The 24,957-nt window shown below is 39.2% G+C and overlaps 1 protein-coding gene across 3 annotated transcripts in view; it reads left to right on the top strand.

The window, feature by feature from the left end:
* The window catches only part of cfap70 (cilia and flagella associated protein 70), a 58,857-nt gene that overhangs the window by 31,807 nt on the left and 2,093 nt on the right, over positions 1 to 24,957 (top strand). For 2 of the 3 annotated variants that reach the window (XM_052021728.1, XM_052021729.1), the window contains exons 19-27: positions 602 to 717; positions 2,941 to 3,108; positions 5,157 to 5,303; positions 11,726 to 11,895; positions 12,965 to 13,117; positions 19,591 to 19,761; positions 21,007 to 21,096; positions 22,154 to 22,255; positions 23,977 to 24,024. In XM_052021728.1, the coding sequence (XP_051877688.1) occupies positions 602 to 717; positions 2,941 to 3,108; positions 5,157 to 5,303; positions 11,726 to 11,895; positions 12,965 to 13,117; positions 19,591 to 19,761; positions 21,007 to 21,096; positions 22,154 to 22,255; positions 23,977 to 24,024 (1,165 nt within the window). The remainder of the gene's footprint in view (positions 1 to 601; positions 718 to 2,940; positions 3,109 to 5,156; positions 5,304 to 11,725; positions 11,896 to 12,964; positions 13,118 to 19,590; positions 19,762 to 21,006; positions 21,097 to 22,153; positions 22,256 to 23,976; positions 24,025 to 24,957) is intronic. The other variant, XM_052021730.1, reaches the window with a different exon arrangement.

The following is a 24,957-nucleotide window of genomic DNA, read 5'->3' on the forward strand; positions in this document are numbered from 1 at the left end:
TTATAGGTGCAGACAATATAGGGCTGCATATGATGAAGTCTGATAGGAATGTTCATGCAATTCTCCAATTTCAGGTAACCTCCTCCACCCAGCTCTTTTCTCTCTCCTCCTGATCTACTCTACCTACAACACCCAATCCACCCCCAGCCCCCAATCACCCTGTTTCTTCCCCCCCACCACCTACTCCATCTGCCCATCACCCACACATTCCCCCCCCCCCAACTGTTCCTACTTGCCCACCCTACCTCCTTTATTTGGTTCTATGCTCCACCTTCCTTTCCTATCTGGGCTTATTTATCATTTTCACCATGTAAGCATGTGAATAAACATCACTCCTCATCATCTACAATCTACACCTCCAGATCCTTCTCCATGTGGTCTTTTCACTCGAGTTAGAATGGAGTGAGCAATTCTCAAGTAGTAGATACAGGCAGAAGAGGTTTACTTATGGTTCACAGTAAGTAGTAATGAGTGTACACTGTCATTTAGCTTCATGGTAGAATTGATTCAAAACATTTACACTCAAATTCTGTGTCTGAATTGACTTTACATTGTTTATTTTGATTTCTGTGTTGACTCAGTCGGGTGCTTTTATGTCCAGCCTTATCTTGTGTGGTACTCTAGCATGCATGAACGAACACTATGAAGAAGCAGATAATTTCTTTGAGAGTGCCAGATGCTTCGAACCAAACAATATATTAGCTTGGACAATGCATGGTAAGTCTCGGTTCATCTTAAAATCCACCGTTGTGCCTCTAAATAGCGTATATGCAAGTTTGACCATTAGAAATTGTTCATAAAACTGATGCTGACCCATCTTTTTCCTTACAATTCATTTGTGCTGTGATTTAATCTGTATAATAAAAGAAACTTCAATGTTTATTTACACCGCAGACACTAACAAGTAAATTACAAATAAAGATATCTGACTCCACCCCTGAAACTTTCAATATAATGTCAGAAATAATTTGCATTTAAAACTGATCAACTTTTTAAATATTCTGATTTCTTATCCCTACTTCAGATAGTGCTTCAAAAGTTGCTGAGACCAGATAAAAAATTTGTACAGTTCTTCATTTCATCACATGATGTACAGTCAGATATTACACATTCACACATACAGTATGTGCACATGCATTCTGACCTGTACATGGCTGTGCATTTGTTTTGAATAAAGAGAGTTGTAAGTTTTTGATCTGAATTGTTTATTGCTGAAAACCTTCTAAATTGAATAGAAAAATGATAATTATAGAAAACCTATTAAATCAAAAGTTTGGCTTTTAAATTTGGATTTCAGTTACACCAATTTAATTGTTTGCATTTACATTCTTACCTTCAAATTTGCAAATGGACATAACATCTAATTATATATAACTACCCACAGCCAATTATTCACTGACTTTGCATTTGGGAAATACCTGAACATTCATTTTTGTGTGCCTACCACATGTACATTTTATTGTTCATAGCACAGTTTTGCGTCTGGTAAATTGGTTTATTATTGTCACATATACCCAGGTGTAATAGCTCATATGAAAAAAATCATTCATATCTACTGTTACATTGGATTTTGGGAAAGGAAGGTGGAGGTGAACTGAGGGAGGAAGAAAGTAGGGCAGTCAAGTGTTTTTTCCAGTTTAGAATTTACTCTATCCCGCAATATCAATGGCTCTGCCAAATGCTGCCAAAATTCACTCTGAAACTACCTGTCTTTGAACTCAGAACTCTGCCAGTCTTACCATGAACTGGCAAAGCCCTCAGAGAGAGCAGCTTTTGAGAATGCAGGCTGCATCAGTCCTGCTAAGAATATGCAAAATCAACCAATTAAACCAAATATTTTTATTGTTTGGGATCTGGGCATTGTGAGCAAGTCCAGCATATATTGGCTATCCATAATTGCCCTTAAGAAGCTGGTGATGAATCACCTTCTTGAACCTCTGCAGTCCTTCTGGTGAATGTACTCAACAGTGCTATTAGGTAAGGAGTACCAGGATTTAGAACCAGCGAACATGAAGGGCCATATTTCCAAGTCAGGATGATGTGCAACTTGGAGGGGAACCTGCAGATACTTGTATTCCCATGTGACTGCTGGTCTAGTTCTTCCTGATGATAGAGGTTGTGGTTTTGGGAGGTACTGTTGGAGTTGCCTGGGTGAGTAGCTGCAGTGGATTTTGTAGATGATACACACTGCAGCAACACTGCACCAGTGGTGTAGAGAATAAATGTTCAGGGTGATGGATAGGATGTCAGTCAAGCTGGCTTCTTAGTCCTAGACAGTGTCAAGCTTTTTGAGATTTGGAGATGCACTCATCCAGGAAATTGAAAGTTTTCTATCACACACCTGACATTACTTGTGGTGGAAAGACCCAACTTCTGATCTGCTCTGAGGTTTTGTGGCCAGGATCACATACTGGCTTCTTGCCTCTGTTTCTCTAAAAGTTATTTAAATGTAGCTTGTCATATTCAATTTCATTTAACTTTGAATGGCAGGTACTGTCTGGCAGTACAAAACTCATGTCAGAGATACAAAACCAAGATAGTATGGTTGCTGGAAATGTAAAATGAAAATAGAAGATGTTTCAAATACTCAGGTCTGGATAGAACTGATGAAAGATCATTGATTTGAAACTTTAATTCAGTTTTTCTTTCCACAGATGATGTTTGACCTTCTGAGTACTTGCAGTATTTTCTGTTTTTGCTTGCCTTTCAATTTCCCTTGCTGCGAGTTGTTAAAAGTAGTTGATGTGCAAGAGTACATTCTTTTAACAAACATGGCATACAGGTTCTAAAACTTGCTCAATCGAGTGATAAACATTGGAAATTAATTCTTATGGGTGTTTAATCAGATCTAGATATCCCTTCTTATATTTCCTTCATTTGAAATGTTAATAAAATGTAACAATCAGATTCTAGTTTTTAATTGAATCCTTGTGTATTCAGGATTATTCTATGAAAGTCAGGATCAGACAATTCTAGCAGAAATGGCCTTTTCAGAGGCAAAAAAGCTTCAAATGGCAACTGAAACACTGAAGAAGTCTCTGGATGAAGTAATCATTGATAAGGCAAAGGTAACCAAGGTTACAGAAACTGAACCTGAGGAAGATAAAGGTAAAATAGCACTTGAATAGTTTGCCAGGAGAATGCAATTAGCACCTAGACACAACCAAGTAGTATGTTGGTGTGGGGTGGGAAGAAGTGGGTGTGCATGGGAATTGTCTACTTTTTTTCCCTGTTTGTATTAGATTCAGTCCTACAGAACACAAGACATGAAAGTATGCAAAGGGATATAGACTGGTCAAGTGATTGGGCAAGAATAAGTTTGATGAAGCATATTGTGGAATTGTTCACTTGAAAATGAAGAATAGAAAAGCTGAATATTTTAAAATATAACCCATGTTTGCATTCGGATGAATTTGGTTGTTCTTGTACATGGATCACAAAAACACATAAATGCTAAAAGCAATTAGGAAGGCAAATAATATCTTGGTTTATTTCAAAGGAGTTGGAGTATAAGGGCAAGGAAGACATTACACCTATAAAGGGTAATGATGAGATCACACTTGGAGCACTGTCCAAGGTTTTGGTTTACTTATCCAAGGAAGGATATAATTGCCTTAGTTATACTCACCTCTAAGGTTCATTTAATTGATCCTTGGGGTAACAGGATTATCGCTTGAGCTGAGTTTTTTTTTAAACTTATTCATTTCTCGGGGCTTGGGTAGCAAGACCAGCCCATCAATAGCTGCCCTTGAGAAGCTGGTTGTTAGCCACCTTCTTGAACTCCTGCAGTTCTTAGTGAAGTTACTTGTTGGATAGGGAGCTTCAGGGGACCCTGCAACAATAGCCAGTGATATGCTTCCAAGTCAGGATGATTCGTGATTTGGAGGAGAACCTCCAACTATCTGCTGTTCTTGTCGTTCTAGGTGTTTGAGGGTGTGAGATTGTGAGACACTGTCAGAGTATTCTGGGTGCATTTTGTAGATGGTACACATTGCACTTATTATGTGCAGCTGGTTTAGGAAATGAATGTTTAGGGTGGTGGATGGGGAAACATGGTGAGGTAATACCTTTGAATATTAAAGGTAGGTGGTTGGACTCTATCTTGTTGTGGTGGAGATGTCATTGCCTGGCACTTTTGTAGTGCAACTGTTACTTGCCACTTATCAGCCTTTGTATGAATGTAATCTTGGTCTTGCTGGTTCATTTGATGAGTTGTTAACATGGTGCAATCATCAGCAAACTTCTCCTCTTCTGACCTTATGATGGAAGGAAGTTCACTAATTAACATGGTTAGGCCAGGACATTGTCCTGAGGAGCTATGCATTGATGTCCTATGGATGGCATTAATACAGATCCTCCAAACTAGGCAATGATGAGCAGGTTATTGTTGAGTAAGTGCCATTTAATAGCACTGTAAATAACACCCACTATTGCTTTCATTGGTTTTGGAGAGAAGACTGATTGGGCAATAATTAACCAGATTGGATTTGTCCTGCTTTTCTGTAATGAAGACATACCTAAACAATTTTCCACAATGTCAGTAGATGCTCATGTTATAATTGTACTGGAACTGAGATATTGTTTGGTTCCACAACTTTTGTTGTATCTAATCTATCAGCTGTTCATATTGTGAATCAAATTGTTTGAGGACTAATCTGTGTGATAATGGGTATTTATTTGAAACTTCTGGCTGAATGTGGAGGAGTAGGATGGGCATATTCTCTGGAGATTAGAACAATCAAAGTGATGTCAATGAAATGTAAAAAATCTTCAGAAGGATTGACATTGTAGTTAATAAATGTCTGTTTTCTCTAGCTGGAGAATCTTGCGCTCATATTTAGAGTCTCAGACTGACCGGTTGTTCCTTAAGATTGAGATAATGAGAAATGTCTCCATTCAGAAGGCTGATCTTTGGAATTTTGTACCAAGAGGGCTGCAAATGCTCAGTTGATGAGTATATTTATGACCAAGATCCATGCATGACTTGGAAATCAAAGAATATGGTGATATATTGGGAAAGGGGAGTTGATATAAATATTCTGTAATAGTTTGAGTATTGAACAAGATCAAAGGACTGATTGCTATTTTTAGTGTTATTTTCTTAACATGCATTTTGTAACAGGTCATGAATATAATCTTGTTTGCTTTTCCTTTAGATCCACAAAATGCCCCAGTTCAAAGTGAACCTGTAATTCCTGACACCATTAGTGCACATTCTATTACAACCCCTGAAGAGATGGCTACTGACACAGTTCCAAAATCTGATTCTTCAATCAGCCATAAAAGGAAGTCTATTGATAAAGGTTTGATAACATTTTAAATACTGGAGCAGAATCAGGTGCTTCTACCCTTCAAGTCTGCTCCGCCATTTGATCAGGGCTGATTTATTTTTCTTTCTCCCTGTAACCTTTGATGCCCTCACTAATCAAGAACCTATCAACCTCCACTTTAAATATACCCAATGATGGCCTCCAGAGCCATCTGTGGCAATGAATTCCACAGATTTGTTACTCTCTGGCTAAAGAAATTCCTCCTCATCTCAGTTTTAAGGGATACCCTTCTATTCAGAGGCTGTGTCCTCTGGTCCTGAACTCTCCCACTACTGGAAACATCCCCTCCACATCCACTCTGTCCAGGCCTTTCAATATTCAGTAGATTTCAATGAGATCCCCCTCATCCTTCTAAACACCAGCAAGCACAGGCCATCAAATGCTCCTCATACATTAACCCTTTCATTCCCAGGATCATTCTTGTAAACCTCCTCTGCACCCTCTCCAATGCCAGCACATCCTTCCTTAGATATGGGGCCCAAAACTGCTCACAATACTCCATATATGGTCTGATCAACACCTTAAAGCCTCAGCATTACACCCTTGCTTTAATATCCAAGTTCTTTTGAAATGAATGCTAACATTGCATTTGCCTTCCTTACTACTGACTCAACTTGCAAGTTAATCTTTAAGGAATCCTGCACTAGGACTCCCAAGTCCCTTTGCACCTCTGATTTCTGAATTCACTCCCCATCTAGGAAATAGTCTATACCATTATTCATTCTACCAAAGTGCATGACTGTATACTTCCCTACACAGTATTCCATCTGCCACTTTGCCCATTCTCTCAACCTGTCCAAGTCCTTCTGCAGACTCACTGCTTCATCAACTCTACCTGTCCCTCCACCCATCTTTGTATCACCCGCAAACTTGGCCACAAAGCCCTCAATTCAGTCATTCAGATCATTAACATATTATGAAAAGTAGCCAACCCAACACCAACCCCTGCGGAACACCACTAGCCACCAGCAGCCAACCAGAAAAGGCCCCCTTTATTCCCCTGTCTTCTGCCAGTCAGCCAATCTTCTATCTATGCTAGTACCTTTCCTGTAATACCATGGGCTCCTATCTTGTTTAGCAGCCTCGTGTAGCACCTTGTCAAAGACCTTCTGAAAATCAAAGTAAACAACATCCACTGACTTTTTTTTGTCTATCCTACCTGTTACTTCCTCAAAGAATTCTGACAGATTTGTCAGGCAAGGTCTCCCCTTAAGGAAACCATGCTGACTTCTGCCTACTTTATCATGGGTTTCCAAGTACCCCAAAACATCATCCTTACTAATGGACTCTTACTAACCACTGAAGTCAGGCTAACTGGCCTAAATTTCCTGTCTTTTACCTCCCTCCCTTCTTAAAGAGTGGAGTGACATTTGTGATTTTCCCAGTCCTCCAGAACCATTCCCAACTCTAATAATTCTTGAAAGATCACTACTGATGCCTCCACAATCTCTTCAGCTACCTCTTTCAGAACCCTGGGGTGTAATCCATCCAGTCCAGGTGACTTACCTACCTTCAGACCTTTCAGCTTCCCAAGCACCTTCTCCTTAGTAGTAGTGACTACACACTTCTGCCCTGACTCTTAAATTTCTGGCATGTTGCTGGTGTCTTCCACAGTAAAGACTGACACAAAATACTTATTCAGTTTGTCCACTATTTCTTTGTTCCCCATTACTACCTCTCCAGTGTTGTTTTCCAGTGGTCCAATGTCCACTTTTGCCTCTTACTCTTTATAGCTGAAAAATCTTTGTATCCTGTTATGTTATTGGCTAGCTTACCTTCATATTTCATCTTTTCTCCCCTTATTGCTTTTTTAGTTGCCTTCTGTTTTTTTTTGAAAAGCTTCCCAATCCTCCAGCTTCCCACTAATTTTTGCAATATTGTATGCCCCCTTTTGCTTTTATGCTGTCTTTGACTTCCCTTATCAGCCACAGTTGCCTCAACCTCCCTTTAGAATGATGCTTCTTCTAAATGAACCGATCCTGCGTGTTCCAAATTTCTCCCAGAAACTCCTGCCATTGCTGCTCCACCATCATCCCTGCTCCACCATCATCCCTGCTGGGGTCCCCTTCCAATCAACTTTGGCCAGCTCCTCTCTCATGCCTCTGTTGTTACCTTTATTCATCTGTGATACTGATACATCCGATTTTAGCTTCTCCCTCTCAAACTGCAGGGTGAATTCTATCATATTATGATCACTGCCTCTCAAGGGTTCCTTTACCTTAAGCTCCCTTGTCAAATATGGTTCATTGCACAACACAAGATCCAGAATGGCCTTTTCCCTAGTGGGCTCAACCACAAGGTGCTCTGAAAAGCCATGTCAGGCCTTCTACAAATTCCTTCTCTTGGAATCCAGTACCAACCTGATTTTCCCTATCTACCTGCATATTGAAATCCCCTATGACCCCTGTAACATTGCCCTTTCTACATGCCTTTTCTACCTTGTGTAATTTGTACCCCAGGTCCTAGCTACTATTCAGAGGCCTGTATACAATTCCCATCAGGGTCTTCTTACCCTTGCAGTTTCTTAACTCTACCCACAAGGATTCTACATCTTCTGATCCTATGTCACTTCTTGCCAAGGATTTGGTTTCATTTTTTACCAACAGAGCCACCCCACCCCCTCTGCCCACATGCCTATCTTTTCAATCAGATGTGTATCCCTGGATGTTTAGCTCCCAGCTGTGATCTTCTTTCAACCACAACTCTGATGCCCACAATGTTATATCCACCAATTTCTAACTGCACTATGAGCTCATCTACCTTATTTTGTACACTGTGTGCATTCAAATATAACACCTTCAGTCCTGTATTCACCACCCTTCTTCTCAAATCTGTCTCCATGTTGCCTGAAGTTAAATTCTTATCCCTTTCTAAACTGTCTTATTCTTTATTCTAGAGACTTCAGTAACGTCTCCTGCACTCTCCTTCCCTTTTACTTTATCCATACTGTTCCAATCTGTTCAACCCACCCCTTTACCATTTGGTTTAAAGCCCTTTCTACAGCCCTAGTTATGCAATTCACTGGGACCCTGGTCCCAGTGTGGTTCAGGTGGAGCCTGTCCATCAGAACAGCTCCCTCCTTCCTCAATAATGGTGTCAGTGCCTCACGAATTCAAACCCACTTCTCCCACACCAGTCTTTGAACCACACATTTAACTCTGACCTCATTTACCCTGCCAATCTGCACATGGCTCAAGTAGCAATCCAGAGATTACCTTTTTAGTTCTGCTTTTTAATTTAGTCCCTAGCTGCTCAAATTCCCTCAGCAGAACCTATTTCTTTGTTCTACCTATGTTATTGGTACCCACATGGACTATGACAACTATATCTTTCCCCTCTCATTCCAAATTCCTCTGCAGGTCATATGAGATGTCCCAAACCTGGCACCAGGCAGGCAACACAGCCTTCGGGTCTCTCAATCGTTACAACAGAGAATTGTGTATATTCCCCTGACTATACTATTCCCAATCACAACTACATTTCTTTTCTCTGCCTCCTCTTGAATGGCTCCCTGAAGCACAGTGCCATGATTCAGTTGCTCATCCTTCCTACAGCCCCCACTCTCATCCACACAGGGAGCAAGAACCTCAGACCTATTGGACAAGCTCAAGGGCTGAGGCTCCTCAGCATTACTTCTTGGATCCCCCTACCTGCCTCATTGACACCCTCTTGTCCCTGATCAAAGACCAAATTTGAAGTAGTTAATCTAATGAGTGTGACTGCCTCCTGAAACACAGCATCCAGGTAACTCTCCCCCTCCCTGATGCATCAACTTTGAGCCCAAGTTCCTCAAGCAACCAACACTTGCTGCAGATGTGGTCACCAGAAACTACAATGGAGTCCACCAGCTCCCACATCATGCAGCTACAACACATCACTTGATCCTGCATCCCTACTTTATTTAATGAATTATAATTTGATGCCTTTTTATTTAACTACTATTAAAAAAACTTTCCTGTTCTTACCTGCTCCTCACCAAAACCTCAGATGGCCACTCTGCTTTACCCTACCTTCCTTTTATTGGCCAAGTTGCCACACACTTAGCCAATCGCACAACTTTGGAAAAAAAAACCTGCTGGCTCCTCCCCTCTGCTGCTCTGGCTGCTGCAACTGGAGAACCATTTCTTTCTTTCAGCTCCTTCCCATTCTCTCATTTTTTGCTTTTAATATCTTGCTCTTTGAGAGACAGGAATTATGGCTTTTTACATAATTGCATTTTACATTTATCCTGAATTTAAGAATGTATAAACTGCTTATGTATAAAACTCAAACAGAACCCAAGCACGGGCAATTTGAATATGACCTGCATCTGAGGACTTAAATTCTTTTTTATATCTGACCTGATCCGGACCTGACACATATAGTTGAGTCCTATAAAGCTTGGGTCAGGTAACCAGACTGTAGTCACAAGCATCAACCTGGCTGGAATGGCCAGCACCTTCTAGTAGCAGAATCAGCACTGCATGTCAACCGGGATGATACTGTGCAACTACATATTTTTTTCCCTTGGCTTTAATCCCCAGGCCCTTATTTTGTGTATTTTTATTCCTTTTTTCTAAAAAAAACTAATTTTATTTGCAACATGAAATCAGAACTTTCATTGAAATGTTGTCCTCATTATGCACTTTGGTCCTTGTGGTACCATCAGTTCCAGAAGGCCTCCAGTGAATCAGGGGACACTGTATGCTCTCTCTCAAGGGACACCCTGGCAAGTTCTAACCTTGGAAGATGGGCAGGAAGTTGGTGCATCTGTGGCTCTCACCAGGTTCTATGCTCTGCACATGAGCAAGTTGGAACCGAGAGTGAGCAGTGAGCACAGCCTAACACTGAGCTTAGAGAGGCTGAGGCCATGTTTCCTGGAGTAGAGACAACTGGTGCAAGGCTGCTTAGTGCAGAAGGCTGCCCAGACTTCTCAGGAGCTGCTGGTTTATGGCACTTTATTTGAACCTCACCCCTCAGCCAAGTGCATAATTTTCTAGTTACCTCACTTGGAATACTTGGCCAGTGAACTGTCTTACACACTGGACCACATCTTGCAGCTATGGTTTGGTCCCAGGGAATTGCTCTTAGTTTTTTTACCACTGACTTGCATTGGTCTGGCCTCCCACCAACAGAACCCAAAGGAGATCCAGCTGCTCACTTTTTGCTTGCAAGTCCTAATATTTCACCACTTAGCCCTGTATGTCCGGTCCTGATAGTCTGTGATAGATACTGGTTTGACCATTGACTGTTGCTCTTTGACTCCGAGGATTATTATGCTGGAGGTAGGCAGTGTGGGGCAGGTCCTGTGCCTACAATGGTGGAGTATTTATAATTTATTTCATAGCTAACCCAAACCAAACCCAACACATAGAGTTGGGCCCTATCTGGCTTAGGTCAAGTAGAGGGGCTATTGGGTAGAGGCCGGTAGGGTCAAGGGAGGGAGAATTCCAGAACCTGAAAGAGCAGTTAACATCAGTGATGTTCATGACACTAGAATTGGAGGAGCACAGATATTATGAAAGGTTCTCTGGTTATAGGAAATTACATGGCTATGAATGGGTAGAGCCCATTGAGGGATTTATAATCAAGGGTGATAACTTTAAAACCAAGACGTTGTTTAATGGGGAGCCACTGTGGATCAGCAAGCACAGGGGTGATGGTTGAGTATGACTGGAATGAGTTAGGAGATGGGCAGTAGATATCTGGATGACTTCAAGTTTACTGAGGGTATGTTGAAGAGTGTGTTGGAATGGTCAGGCCTAAAATGAATGAGTATGTTGAAGTAGGGGTGGAGGCAGGTAATGCAACAGAGATGGAAATAAATGTTCTTAGTGATGGTGCAGCTAAAACATGGGTTAGTCATGGCACCGAGGTTGCGAGCTGTCTGGTTTGGCTTTAGATTGAGTGGACCAGAAAATAAAGTCTGTGGCATAAAAAGGCAGTGATTGCCCAAAGGAATGCCAACAGGACTGGTGCTGTAAGTCTAAGAGATGTGCAAGAATTGTTGACATTTCCAACATTGAGGTCTCCTGCAAAATAAAACAAGATCAGTAAAGTTCATGTGTTGAATCTGTGTTTCATTGGACATTGACACAGACTCAACCTAGACTCAGTGAGTTTGGTTTCCCCAAAAAATACACAACACAGTGACAGAAATCTGGCATAATAGATATCTGCTCTTAATTCTTGTGCCAACGTTCAGTGGCTAAGCCTACACACATGTAGTTGATGAGCTCAAGTAAACATATGGAGAACAGGAGAAAAAACATTGTAAGAATAAAGGAGCAAATGCTATTGAAAGCTGTTTTGTGGTTTAATCAATTTCAAGATTTTTTAAAGTTGCTCCAAATTCAAATCAAATAGTTACAAAGAACTGTGAAGTATTATTATTAAAAATTTTCTACCTTTTGTAGAAGCAAAAAAATCTATTGATGCCATCGACACTTCCTTAACAGCAAAGCAACAAGAAGAACCAATACCCATTCCAACGACTGAACAGCCACCAAAAGGGACTATTCCTGAATTTACAAGAAGTATTTACATGCAAACAGCAAGGTTTCTATTGGAGGTTAATGCATTGCAGGTTAGTTCTAATTGTTCCTTCAAGATAGCTTTCTTTTTGTATGAAAACTTACTCCATTCTGGAAATAGGAATATGTTAATTTGTCATTATTACAGAGAGAGAATGGCTTGGGGTATGGAGGCAACCAAAACAAAAAAAATATTCAGAATGAGAAAGGAACTTTTGCAGGTCCCTATGATTACAATGGCTTTGTTACAAAAATTACCACATTTGGTGCCCCCTTCTTACTGATTGAACTTCCAGTACGACGTTCTTTAATTCCCAGAATACAAGCTGGGCCCTGAGCAGTACCGTACCTCATACAATAGTAAAGGAAACTCTAGAAACAATGATTTTAATAAGCAAAAAGTAAAAGCTTGCTGTTTGTAATTAGGTAAAGTTGAATCAACACCATTCATAATTTTGTATGAATGAGGTGGTCATATGAAGCTGCAGGATCTTATACAAGATGATGAACACTTTCTATTTCCTTAAGATGAAAGTTCAAGTTAATTTAGCATTTATTTATGCTAAATATATAGATATAGGACCAAATGTATATTGTGTACACCTATCAGATACTGGAATAAATATTTACAAAAATTCATTTTTAAAATTAGATAGTTCTTTGGAAATTTGGAGAACTAAGAATAAATAATCCATACCTTAAGAATTGGGATACATCTTTTCAATTTTTATTTGCTCTGCAAGTGTACAGCAGCTATTTGATGGATTTCTAACAGTGTCATTTTTTTCTGTGGGGGTTCTATCAGCAGGAAATTGCTGGAGTCCTGTAGAAATTAAGCACGTTGTATTCTTACTTATATTCATTTGCTTTTCCTATTCTTCAAATAGCCCCTTTGGCTGCTGTTAGGCCTCTTCCAAAACTTCCTTATAGCCAAAGGCTATTACATGAGAAGGGTTTGAAAGTCTCCAAACATTAATCTCCATCTATTTTCCTTCAATATTGTAAGAATGTCTAAGTCTATATTCAGGGAAGTGTGGTTTAAAAGCCTCTGACTTACCACATCATGTGCCAATATACTGTCTGGCCAAAGTCAACTCATGAAATTTTTTTTATTGTTAATAGTTTGTATCAAGAGCTTTGGCACATGAGCTAATTTGCAGTGAAAGTGGGTTAAGCTGTGAATATCACGTGGTTCTGGCTCGACTTCATATGCAGCAGGGGGAATTGGGAAAAGCGGAGGAATGTCTTGCAGAAGCAGGACGAATCAATCATCAGGTAAGAGTTCAGATGGTAAATTAAAATAAAGCGGAATTAACTCCTTTAAGCTAAACTGTACTGAAATTTTCTGTAGAAATTTGTCTATGGAATTTAAGAATTGTTTTAATTATATGAATTTATGAATTGGTTTAATTTATCTGTATCTCCCTCACACTCTCCCTCACAATCTCTCTCAGTATCAACAATGGAGCTGTTAGCGAATGGGCTAGTGTCATTCATTGTGAAAACTGACCCTCAAAATGCAATGAACCAAACTGAGCTTATTGACATTCAGTGGTCCCATTTGTAGTTCTTAATGTGCTTGTCAAATGTGAAAGTCCAAGACAAACAATGCCTGAGGTCTACTCACCTTTCAGACACCACTTGGCCTCTCAGATGTGGAAGCTTAGTTCATTCAGCCCTCTGTATCAGAAAATATAAATCTGGGTAGGCAAGCACTATGGATAGCAAGTCTTGGCACTGTGTTGGCACCAGAACAATCCAACCCGTTGTTTCTCTTGTTCGTTGTCCTCTTTCATTAATGTGTAGAACAGGGGCATGGTCATTCAAGGGTCAACTCAACTGCTGAAGTTTTTTGATCAGAAGAATTAGCCAGTATGCCAAAACTGGATGCAATTCAGAGACTGATACTGTACACAATTATTTTCTGTGTAACTCTATGCTTGTGCATTATCAGTGTAAATGCAGGAAGTTTGCATGAATGGGCCTTTTTCATGTGTCTGGAGCTATCCAAATGAGCAGCAGATACTTGTGTAGGTTATTCAGTTCTTTGAGTCTGTTATATAAGAACCTACAAAAATAGGAGTACGCTGTATGCCCACTTGAGCATACTCCAACACTTAATATGGCCATAGCAGGTCTAATCTGATCATAATCTTTGATTTCCCTGTGTTTCAATGACTCAGCTTTCATGGCTCCCTGAGACAGAGAATTCCAAAGATTCACAATCCTCTGAGAGAAGAAATTTCTCCTTACCTGCTTTTTAAATGGCTGACCTCTTACTTTGAAAGTATGCCCTGTTGTTTCAAACTCCTCCACAAGTAAACATCCATTCAGCATCTACCTTGAGAAGCCACATCAGAATTGCTGTGTTTCAATAAATTGAGCTCTTTTTCTTCCACACTCCAGTGACTATTAGCTCAACTTGTTCAACCTTTCCTCATAACCATTTCTTCCCAGGAATCAATCTAGTGAACCTTATCTGGACTTCTGCCAATACAAGTATATCCTTCTTAAACAGTATGCAATATTCCAGGTGTCTGTACTTTGTATAGTTAAAGCAAACTATTGAGCACTGACATCTTTATTATAAAGATCAACAGTCCATTTGCCTTCCTAATTATTTGCTTATCTGTATGCTGTCTTTGTATTCTGCTTTTGACTTGTATCATCACTCATTCATAGCTCAACTCTATTTAATAATCCTTATTCCGTATCTGTGAATACCCAACACCTAACAAAGATCTATCCATTTTACTCTTGAACATTCTAATGGATCAAACATTCACAACCCTTTTTGGAGCATGTTACAAATTTTCACTGCCTTTTGTATGAAGCAGTGTTTATTCATTTTCTTACTTAATGATCTGATAATTCTAATTTTATGATTATACTCTGTTTATCTGGATTCCCCAACAATTGAAGTTAATTTCCCTGTATCAACCTTATTAAATCCTTTTCTCATTTTAAATGTGTCAATTAAACTTTCTGCAGCTGATGCTCCTGATATTGCTGCTTATATTCATAGGCTTATGTGCACTTGCATGTTTCATGCACACAAGTGTCAGCAACAATTTCAATGTGTTACCTTCTGCTCCATTTCTGTTATGATCCTTTCAAGATTTAAAGTACTGTGTCATCTATTAACTTTGCCTGAATGAGAACAGACCCAGATGCTCTGGATTATTCACATAACCATAATTCATTTTCCCCAGAACCATACAAGTAAATCTCTTCTCTATATTCTTAAATGCTTCAGGCCTTCCTAATTTGTGGTATCCTTTCTTGGGCACAATAGACTAACTGCAGTAGAACCAGGTGTAGCAGAATTTCCACACTGTTGTGCACAATGCCTTCGCAAAGTTTTGGATCCCATCTGCTTTAACAACTGCTTCAAAAATTTGTGTACAAGTTCCTCCATTTAACTGGGAATTAAACTTTGCAGGATATAACATATTTAGAAAAGACAAACTGGAGAAAAGGGAAAGTAAAATAGTAGTATTTACCAATGACAACAAAACGGCTGTAAGAAAAAAAACATAGCTAAAATGAAGACAGCTATAGAATCTATACAGATATCTCTATCCCGAAAGGTGGAGTATATGGACAATCCAATTGTCAAAGGGAAGTGGAGGAAGAAATATCTAGACAAATTAGTGAAATGAGTGAAAAAGACATAGAATAGTAATCATTGGGATTTCAATTACTCCATTATTAATTGGGAAAAGAGGTTCTGAAAGGAGATAAGGGAATGGGATTTCTAGAAAGTATATGGGACTCACTTCCAACTGAGTTTTGAAAAATACAAAATGGGTAGATTTCCAATTGAATCTACATTTTGAAAGGAAGAATTGGGAGATCGCATCACTAGAAATGTGCAAGTCTAGGTGAGCCAGAAGAACAAAAGGATCTTACAATACAAATATACCAATCACGAGAACTTGTGCCATAAGCTAGCAAGGCCATAAAAAGCAAACCAAGCACTAGGATTTATTTCTTGAAGAATAAAATTGAAAAGTAGGGAAGGGGTGCTAAGCCTGTATAGAATCTTGATTAGCCCACAGAAATTTGTACAGTTTTGGCTACCTTATTGTAAAAAGGGTATCAAAACATTCGAGTGGATGTAGAGAATATTTATCAAGATGATACTGGAAATGCAAGAGTGTTCATTTGAGGAAAGGATGAACAGACTGGATCTCCTTTCCCTAGAGGGAAAGCATTTAGGGATGACTGAATGGAGGTGTTAAAATTATGAAAGGTCGTGGTAGAACATACAGAAAGAATATTTCCCCTTATGAGAAAAAGCATAACTATGATAAGATGGTCCCCAAGAAATCCAATGGGGAGTTCAGAAGAAACTTCTTTACTCAACAAATAGCCATTACCCACAGAACATAGTAGAAATGAATAGAAAGGGCACATTTATGGGGATGCTGAACAAGCACTTGAGGGAGAATGGAATAGAGAGTGATGGTAATAGATTTAGGAGGAGGCTTGAGTGGAGCATAACTGTCAGCATGGACTAATTGGCCCAAGTAGCCTGTTTCTGCATCAGATATCATATGCAATCCTATGTAATCTTTTTTCTTGCAATTCCTTAAATTGTTCTATTTAGCACATTTTATCTCTTGTAATTCTTTGTAGCAAACTGTATTATCTTACATTTTTCTAGATGATGTTTTACCTGTGTGTTCACTCAATCCACCAGCTGCACTATGTCTTCTCGAAGACTCTTAATACCTTCCTAACTGTGTACTACACTTCCAATTTTCTTTCCATCTACCTGCCTAAGTTAGAGTTTCATAGAACCATAGAATAGAACCATAGAACAATACAGCACAATACAGGCCCTTCGGCCCACCGTGTTGTGCTGACCTTAAAACCACACCTAAGACTATCTAACCCCTTCCTCCCACATATCCCTCTATTGTAAATTCCTCCAAATGCTTATCTAACAATCTCTTGAACTTGACCAATGTATCAGCCTCCACCACCACCTCAGGCAGCGCATTCCATGCAACAACCACTCTCTGGGTGAAAAACCTCCCTCTGACATCTCCCTTGAACTTCCCACCCATTACCTTAAAGCCATGCTCTCTTGTATTGAGCATTGGTGCCCTGGGGAAGAGGTGCTGGCTGTCCACTCTTTCTATTCCTCTTAATATTTTGTATACCTCTATCATGTCTGCCCTCATCCTCCTTCTCTCCAATGAGAACAGCCCTAGCTCCTTTAGTCTCTCCTCATAATCCATACTCTCTAATCCAGGCAGCATCCTGGTAAATCTCCTCTGCACCCTCTCCAATGCCTCCACATCCTTCCTATAATGAGGTGACCAGAACTGGACACAGTACTCAAAGTGTGGTCTAACCAGAGTTTTGTAAAGCTGCAATATTACTTTGTGGCTCTTAAACTTGATCCCATGACTTATGAAAGCTGACATCCCATAAGCTTTCTTAACTACCCTATCCACCTGTGGGGCAACTTTCAGTGATCTGTGGATATAAACCCCCAGATCCCTCTGCTCCTCCACACTGCCCAGAACCCTGCCATTTACCTTGTACTCCGCCTTGGAGTTTGTCCTTCCAAAGTGTACCACCTCACACTTCTCTGGATTGAACTCCATCTGCCACTTCTCAGCCCAGCTCTGCATCCTATCAATATCCCTCTGTAAGCTTCGACAGCCCTCCACACTATCCAATACACCACCGATCTTTGTGTCATCTGCAAACTTGCTAACCCAGCCTTCCACCCCCTCATCTAAGTCATTAATAAATATCACAAAAAGTAGAGGTCCCAGAACTGATCCCTGTGGGACACCACTAGTCACAGCCTTCCAATCCGAATGCACTCCGTCCACTACAACCCTCTGCTTTCTATAGGCAAGCCAATTTTGAATCCACATGGCCAAGCCTCCCTGGATCCCTTGGCCTCTGACCTTCTGAAGAAGCCTACGATGTGGAACCTTGTCACATTCCAATTTACCTGTTTTATTTCTCATGCTACATGGATGTATGGAATCTTTAATTATGTATAAACATTACTCTACTCTGTTCCTTGATGCTTTAACACAATTTTTAACATAATGTTCCTCTTATCATCTTCTTATTACTTTTGTCAAATGTTTAGCTTGTTTGATTTTTTTATATATTTTCTGAACATGATATTTATCTTAGTTATCTCAGACTACTTATAGGCATTCTTTGCCTTTTTGCAACCTTGAAATAGTGTTTACTTTTTTCTGCCTGAGCACCACCTGTCCAGCCTACTCTTTAGCCCTTTTGTACTCTTTTGAAGTCCTTTATGACTTTCTGCAGTCCTGGACCCCTGAAGTTATTACTCTCGCATCGTGCCAGTGAATTTCATGCAGTCTGGATGGAGCAAATAGAAATAAACACAGATTCAAGTCTTCTGCCCAAAAGCATTATCCGTTTTTTGCCTCCCATTAGTATTACTGTACAGGGACAATCTTGTATGTTCTTTGTCAGCAACGTTTTACTGTTGTCACTGTTTTATTTCTCTAGTCAGCTCTTTCTTGATGCAAGCTTTGAAAATGTCTCAAATATTCTAGACAATTTCAATGCTATGGGATTATCTCTGGTTCTCAGAGTCAGTACTTTCAGTTATGACACACAAACAATTTTATTCCAGTTTTGTCTGTGTCACGAACCAGCAACAAAAGAAACACACTGAGTCATGATTCAGTGTTAAAAACTATTTTATTAATCACTACTTACGACAATAAGAAAAATAAAAGTAAAAATGTTGGTATGTTAGAATTAAAAATGTTAAACCTTGAACATTAACCCCAAAAACTAAACTCTTCGTGTGTGTGTGTGTGTGTGTGGCAAAGTCCCAAACTCCAAGTTCAAGAATGGTTCTTAAAGTTCAGGTCAGCAAGCCGTAAGGTGAAACATGAGCAAAGGCTTCTTCAACAACCACCATTGTCTGAAGATAAAACATAGATGTAGAGAACATAGAGAGAGTAATTATGAAATCCAAATGTTCCACGATGGAACCCAAACGACACTTCAGTGTTTACTCAGTAGTGACTTCCTCACCCTGAAAAGCATTCGAATCGTGGTTGTCCACACAAATACCTGTTTCCTTCTACAGGTCAGCAACAAAGTGAACTCCACTGGATTACTTCTAATTTCCATTCGTGGATTTCAGTCGCAGACACAGTTATTGTTTCTCATCCATCGATAGAGAAAACTAGCAGGCTGGTGTCTCTCTCCCTTTCTCTCTCTCTCTCTCTCTCTCTCTCTTCGACTGACTTCAACAACGTCATTATGTCCTTTATCTTCTGTTGACGTAAGCACGCCACACACACACACACACACACACACACACACAAACTTAAAGGGACTTTCTCCGAGTCCGTAACATCTGTGAAATCAATATCTGGTTAGCTTGTTACAAATCAATTTTATTTAATTTAAATTTTCTTCTGCTTGAGAACCAGTAATTTGTTTGCATTGTATATTTCATCTAACACATTTTCTCTGATGAAAGAAGGCCCTTTGATATAACAGCATTACCTGAAACAAATTTTGATATGAATCATATAAAGGTAGATGCATACTTTCTGACCAGGGGATGTGGCAAATAATTTGCAAGTCTGTGTTTCTAACAATGGTTCTAACATTTCTTAATGGCTTACTTTATAGAAAATCAACCAGTTTTTCTCATTAATTATTTTTTCTCTTTCAGAAATTGTAATCTAAATTTTTTAATAAATTTATTATTTCAGAATCCAGATCTATGGGCTTTACTGGGACATTTAAGCTACATGAAAGAAGACTATACTAAAGCTAAGGAATATTATGCACGCACACTGTGTTATGTACATGATGCATTTAACATGCATTCTATTTGCTTGAGACTAGGATCCATTTACCTGCAGGAAGACGAGCCTCAGTCGGTAAGGACAATTTAATAATTAACCATTTCAACAGAAAATGTAAATGAATGGGAATCACTAAAAGTAAATTATCTTGCTGAATGGATTCAAATATCATCCTTGTTTTTATTTTTCTTTATTTTTGACATTTAAACCAAGAGTGGCATTGTTTCACATGGAGTTATAATATAAACACCCTAATTAATTAATTCAAAATGTTAAGATGAATTAAAAATAACATTTATCTTGCTTATGATTTGGATGCGAATGCACAAGGCTTGATCAGTGAGTTTGCGGATGACACGAAATTAGGTATTGTTGATACTGAAGAATGTTATTGTAGATTACAGGGGGATCTTGATCAGTTAGGGAAAGGGCTGAGGAGTCGCAAATACAGATAAGTGTGAGGTGATGCATATTGAAATGTCAAACCAGTGCAGCACTTATACTATGAATGGTAGGGCACCAGGGAGTGTAATGGAACAGAGGGACCTAGGAGCACAAATGCACAGTTCTCTGAAAGCAGCATCAGGTAAACAGGGAGGTGAGAAAGGTGTTTAGTATGCTGGCCTTCATCAGTCAAGTCATTGAGTATAGGAGTTGGGACATTTTGTTGCAGTTGTACAAGTCATTGATGAGGCCGTACTTGGAGTTTTGGTCGCCTATTGTAGAAAAGACGTGGTTAAACTGGAAAGAGTGCAGAGAATATTTACAAGGATGTTTCCAGGACTAGAAGGCCTGAGTTATAGGGAGAGGTTGGTCAGGCTGGCTTTTTTTTCCTTGGAATGTCAGAGAATGAGGGGCAACCTTATAGTAGAGTTTAAAATTATGAGAGGCATAGATAAGGTGGATGATAACAGTCTTTTCCCCAGGTTAGAGGAATCCAAAACTTGGGGATGTTGGTTTAGGGTGAGAGAGGAAAGATTTAAAAGGGACCCGAGGGCAGCTTTTTCACACAGAGGGTGGTGAGTATATGGAATGAGCTGCCAGAGGAAGTGGTTGAGGCAGGTAAAATAGTATCATTTAAGAAGCACTTGGATAGGAGGGATATGGGCTAAATGCAGGAAGTTGGGGCTAGCCAGGGTTGGGGGGGGGGGGCGTGGGGAGCACCGTGGTCAGCATGGACTTGTTGGGCCGAAGGACCTGTATCTATGGTGTATCGCTCTCTGACCCCATGATTCTATGACCAATATTACCTTGAAGCTTCTTGTACAGTTTAACTAGATGTATAATTTATCTAATTATTGTTTCTGCTTCATTTTTCAGTATAAGTCAGCCAAATCTGTCTACCTCTTTGCCTCTCAGAGAGCACCATCCTGCTTGACTTGGCTAGGAGTTGGCATTGCCTGCTATAGGGTAAGAGTAACTCTGTGAACTATTTTAGAATAGGAGCTATCTCAGGTTCAGTGTTAGGAGAAATGGCATCCCTAATTCACATCATAGAACTGGATTCAGAAACTTATCTCAAATTGGGCAAATTTTCCTTTGATGCCAATACAGAAGGGCAGTGGAATTGAAGGTGGACATCTCATCTTTGTCCATCCTATCTTAAGTAGGATGGACAAATATGTTAAATGGTGTTCGTAAGTATACCTAATCTGACCATTAAGAAAATATTTGTCTTTTTCAGTTCTAGTGTCAAGAAGTCTCAAATTTTCCCATATTAATTTCCACCTGTCATAGCTTGGCCATTTAGTTCATACATCCCTTTACATTTGTTTTGTCTTTCTTATTTATAATTACTTGGTAAATAGCTGAAGTGTTTAATGAAACAAAGCAAAAATAAAGGAATGTTCAAAAATAAAGGAATGTTCACATGTAAATGCATTTCTGTTTTTCTATCCAGGTTCAACAAAAAGTTCGGAGAATTTAATTTTTGGTCAGTTTAGCAAGGTTCTAAATGTGTGATACATTGCCCACAATAGTTTGCAATTAAACATCCCTCTCACATGCATTTATACAGACTCCTTAACATAGAAAAGTATTTTGGGGGTAAATCAAACAAAAATAGACTCCCAGCCAAAGAAGGGGTGACCGAAGGTTTGTACAGTTTTAGGGAGTTCTTAAGAAAGGACCAAGGTGTGAAGGGACTTTTGAAGTGAATTTCAACGGTTGGAGTCTCAATTGCTATACCTGGTGACTAAAAATAATCTAATCAGAATATCATAACATTGATTTGTATTTGAAGTTCTTCATATAGTGATGCATTGTGCACAGGAGAGAAATATTGGAAGGAAAATTAATAAAAGTTAAATGAACATTCTGAAATTAAAATTGAAATGAAATTAAGTAACCTTTTAAAAGACTTCATGTTCCAGTAGATTAGAAGGGCAATTGAGGTCAATTGGTAGATGTTTTTATAGTGGTTTGATTAAAGAAGAGATTAATTATGTTCTTTCTTATACTTACTCAGCTTAATGAATTGACAGATGCTGAAGATGCTCTCTGTGAAGCAAATATCCTGTGTAATTCAAATGCAGACATCTGGGGCTATCTCACATTGGTGTGCCTAAAGGTACTGGAGATTATTATTAGAAATAGAAATAATTTCATATCATGGCAGAATTAATTTTATTATTTTCATTCCTTGAATATTGAAATTTCACCCCCCAATTAATTGATCAATAAGAGGCACTGGCTGGTGTACTGTACTGAGCCACATACTCTGATAAAGTTCTGGTTTGTGCTAAGTGGGCTGATTTCATATAGGAAGGAAGACTGGTACAATTTCATGTAAGTTTTGATATTAGGTAAGAGATTGTGAGTTCAAGCCCCTACCTCAGAATTTGAAAACTTAGTGTGGCATGCTGTTGCAGCAGATAATGGAGCTCAACTGTTATTTGTGCTGAGTTTGTACATTCTGTGCCTGGGTAGATTACTCCAGATGATCAAGTGACCTCCCACATCCCAATGATGTGCTAGTTTAATTATCTCTCAATGTAGGTTAATGGCAAAAAAAATCAAAGAGGAGTAATAGGCTTATGTGAGAAAGAATGGAATTGCAGGGGTCTGGGAAATAAGGAGTGAAGGATTGCCCCCCGGGAGCTAACGTGGACTTGCTGGATCGAATGGGATGTTTCTGTGTCTTATAAGTATAAGATTGACACTCCATTGTTGTGGTGGGATTTTGCTGCAATTTTTATTGTGCCTGCTTTCTGATGCAATATATACCAAGACATTAGCAGTTCATCAGGATAGAAATAACTCCACATCATTCAAAGGAGAGGATGGGGAGCAGCCAAGATCTTAGCCAATTTGCTTCCTTTTTGTAATATTGCTTAACAAATCAACAGGTTTGTATTTATTTCAACATCAATTTTACTATATGCAAATTGACTGCTATGTTTGGGAATTTGGGGCTGGTCTGTGAACCCAAGGATGTCATATTCATTGTAAAATTAACCTTATTTCACCTGATCACCCCCTAACCAGGGAAGTTTACCTCATTGCCTTTCTTGTCAGCAAGTGAACTTGTGAACACTGGGTAGGATTTTGTTGGCATGGGTACAATAATCTGCTAATAAAATACACATCAGCCATGGGTATGGGGTGAGCCCTACATCCTTAGAACTGTATTTGAAGGAGTGTATTTAGAAAAAGAGGGAGAAACTATGAGTATTTTCCTTCATAGAAAATCAAAATCTTTATTGGTTTGATATTTTTAATTAATCTTTTTACTAAGCTGTTCAAGAAAGAGACACATTTCATTTATTTTAGGTTTAATTCTGCTTTGACAATGCAAAATATTCATATTCAGCAGAAAGTACTTTTATTTCTCAGCAAACAACTGAAGATAAATTCTGATAATTCTTCGGCTAGTAGTGCAATCTTCCATTGAAATTAATAGAAATAAAAATCAAACAGGCTCAATGTCTACCAAGCAATGGAAGTGAAAATTATCCCATTTCAAAATATATCTTTGTTCCTGTCTATGAGCTTTTTGGTAGAGTAATGAGCAGATCTCATGTTTTAAGAAAAATCAAATATGAATACACTTTGGTTTCAGTATATTTCACTGATGACCATAAATTTACTTTTGTAGCAATTTACATTTGGTTAAAGACAGGACATAAAAATGATTTGTTTTATTCAGATAAATTACTGTGTATTTTATCCAATGCTACAATTTATGTGGAAATAACACAATGGAAACTTTCAGTTGCAGTCCAAAATGCTATCAACTATGTCCTAACTGAGCATGCTTTCATTAATTTATTTCATTTTTCATTATTTTAGACAGGGAGAAAATTGGAAGCAGAGCAAACCTATAAGTATGCATTAAAGGTTAGTTTCAACATCAACCTTATTTTGATTTACCCCTTCGTTACACATTGTGCTGAAGGCTGCATTATATAATAATAAAGGATTGTGAGAAGGGTGCTTCTGTGGTGAGTTGAGGTGGAAGGTTGTTTGACAGATATGCAGAGGAATGTCTGAAGAAATTTAGACTTTCGGGACAAAAATTCACGTTGCTTTCTGTGAAAAGGGTAAGTATGGTAATTGATGTGTGGAACTACAGGAAATGGGCCAGATCGTAAAGGAATATTTCTCCTGTGCATTTACTGTGGAGGACATGGAAGCTAGTAAGTTCAGAGTAAGTAACAGTGATATCCTGGAGTACATCAACATAACAAAGGAGGAGGTGTTGGAGTTCCTGATGCGCGTAAAGTTGGATAAATCTCCTGGACTTGACCAGGTGTATTCTAGAATGTTATGGCAAGCAAGGGAGAATTTTGCTGGGGCCCTGGCAGATAGTTTTGTATCTTCGTTAGCCACAGGTGAGGTACCAAAAGATTGGAGGATAGCTCATGTTGTGCCTTTATTTAAGAAGCGCAACAGGGATAAGCCAGGTAACTACAGCTAGTGAGCCTAACATCAGTGGTGAGAAAGTTATGGAAGGGGTTCTAAGAGACAGAGAATGTATTTGCATTTAGAAAGTCAAAGGTTGATTAGGGATACTCAGCATGGGTTTGTGCATGGGAATTCATGTCTCACAGTACGTTTTTTGAAGAAGTGACCAAGAGGATTGATTAGGGCAGGGCATTAAATGTCCTCATGTCCCCTTTGACAAGGTCCTGCATGATAGGCTGGTCTGGAACATTAAACACATGGGATTCAATGTGAGTTAGCCAATTAGATACAAAGTTGGCTTGGTAATAGGAGGTAGAGGGTCGTATTGGAAGATTGAATTTCAACCTGGAGGCCTGTGACCAGTGG

Source organism: Pristis pectinata, chromosome 8 (assembly GCF_009764475.1).
Source record: "Pristis pectinata isolate sPriPec2 chromosome 8, sPriPec2.1.pri, whole genome shotgun sequence".
Classification (NCBI taxonomy): Eukaryota; Metazoa; Chordata; class Chondrichthyes; order Rhinopristiformes; family Pristidae; genus Pristis; species Pristis pectinata.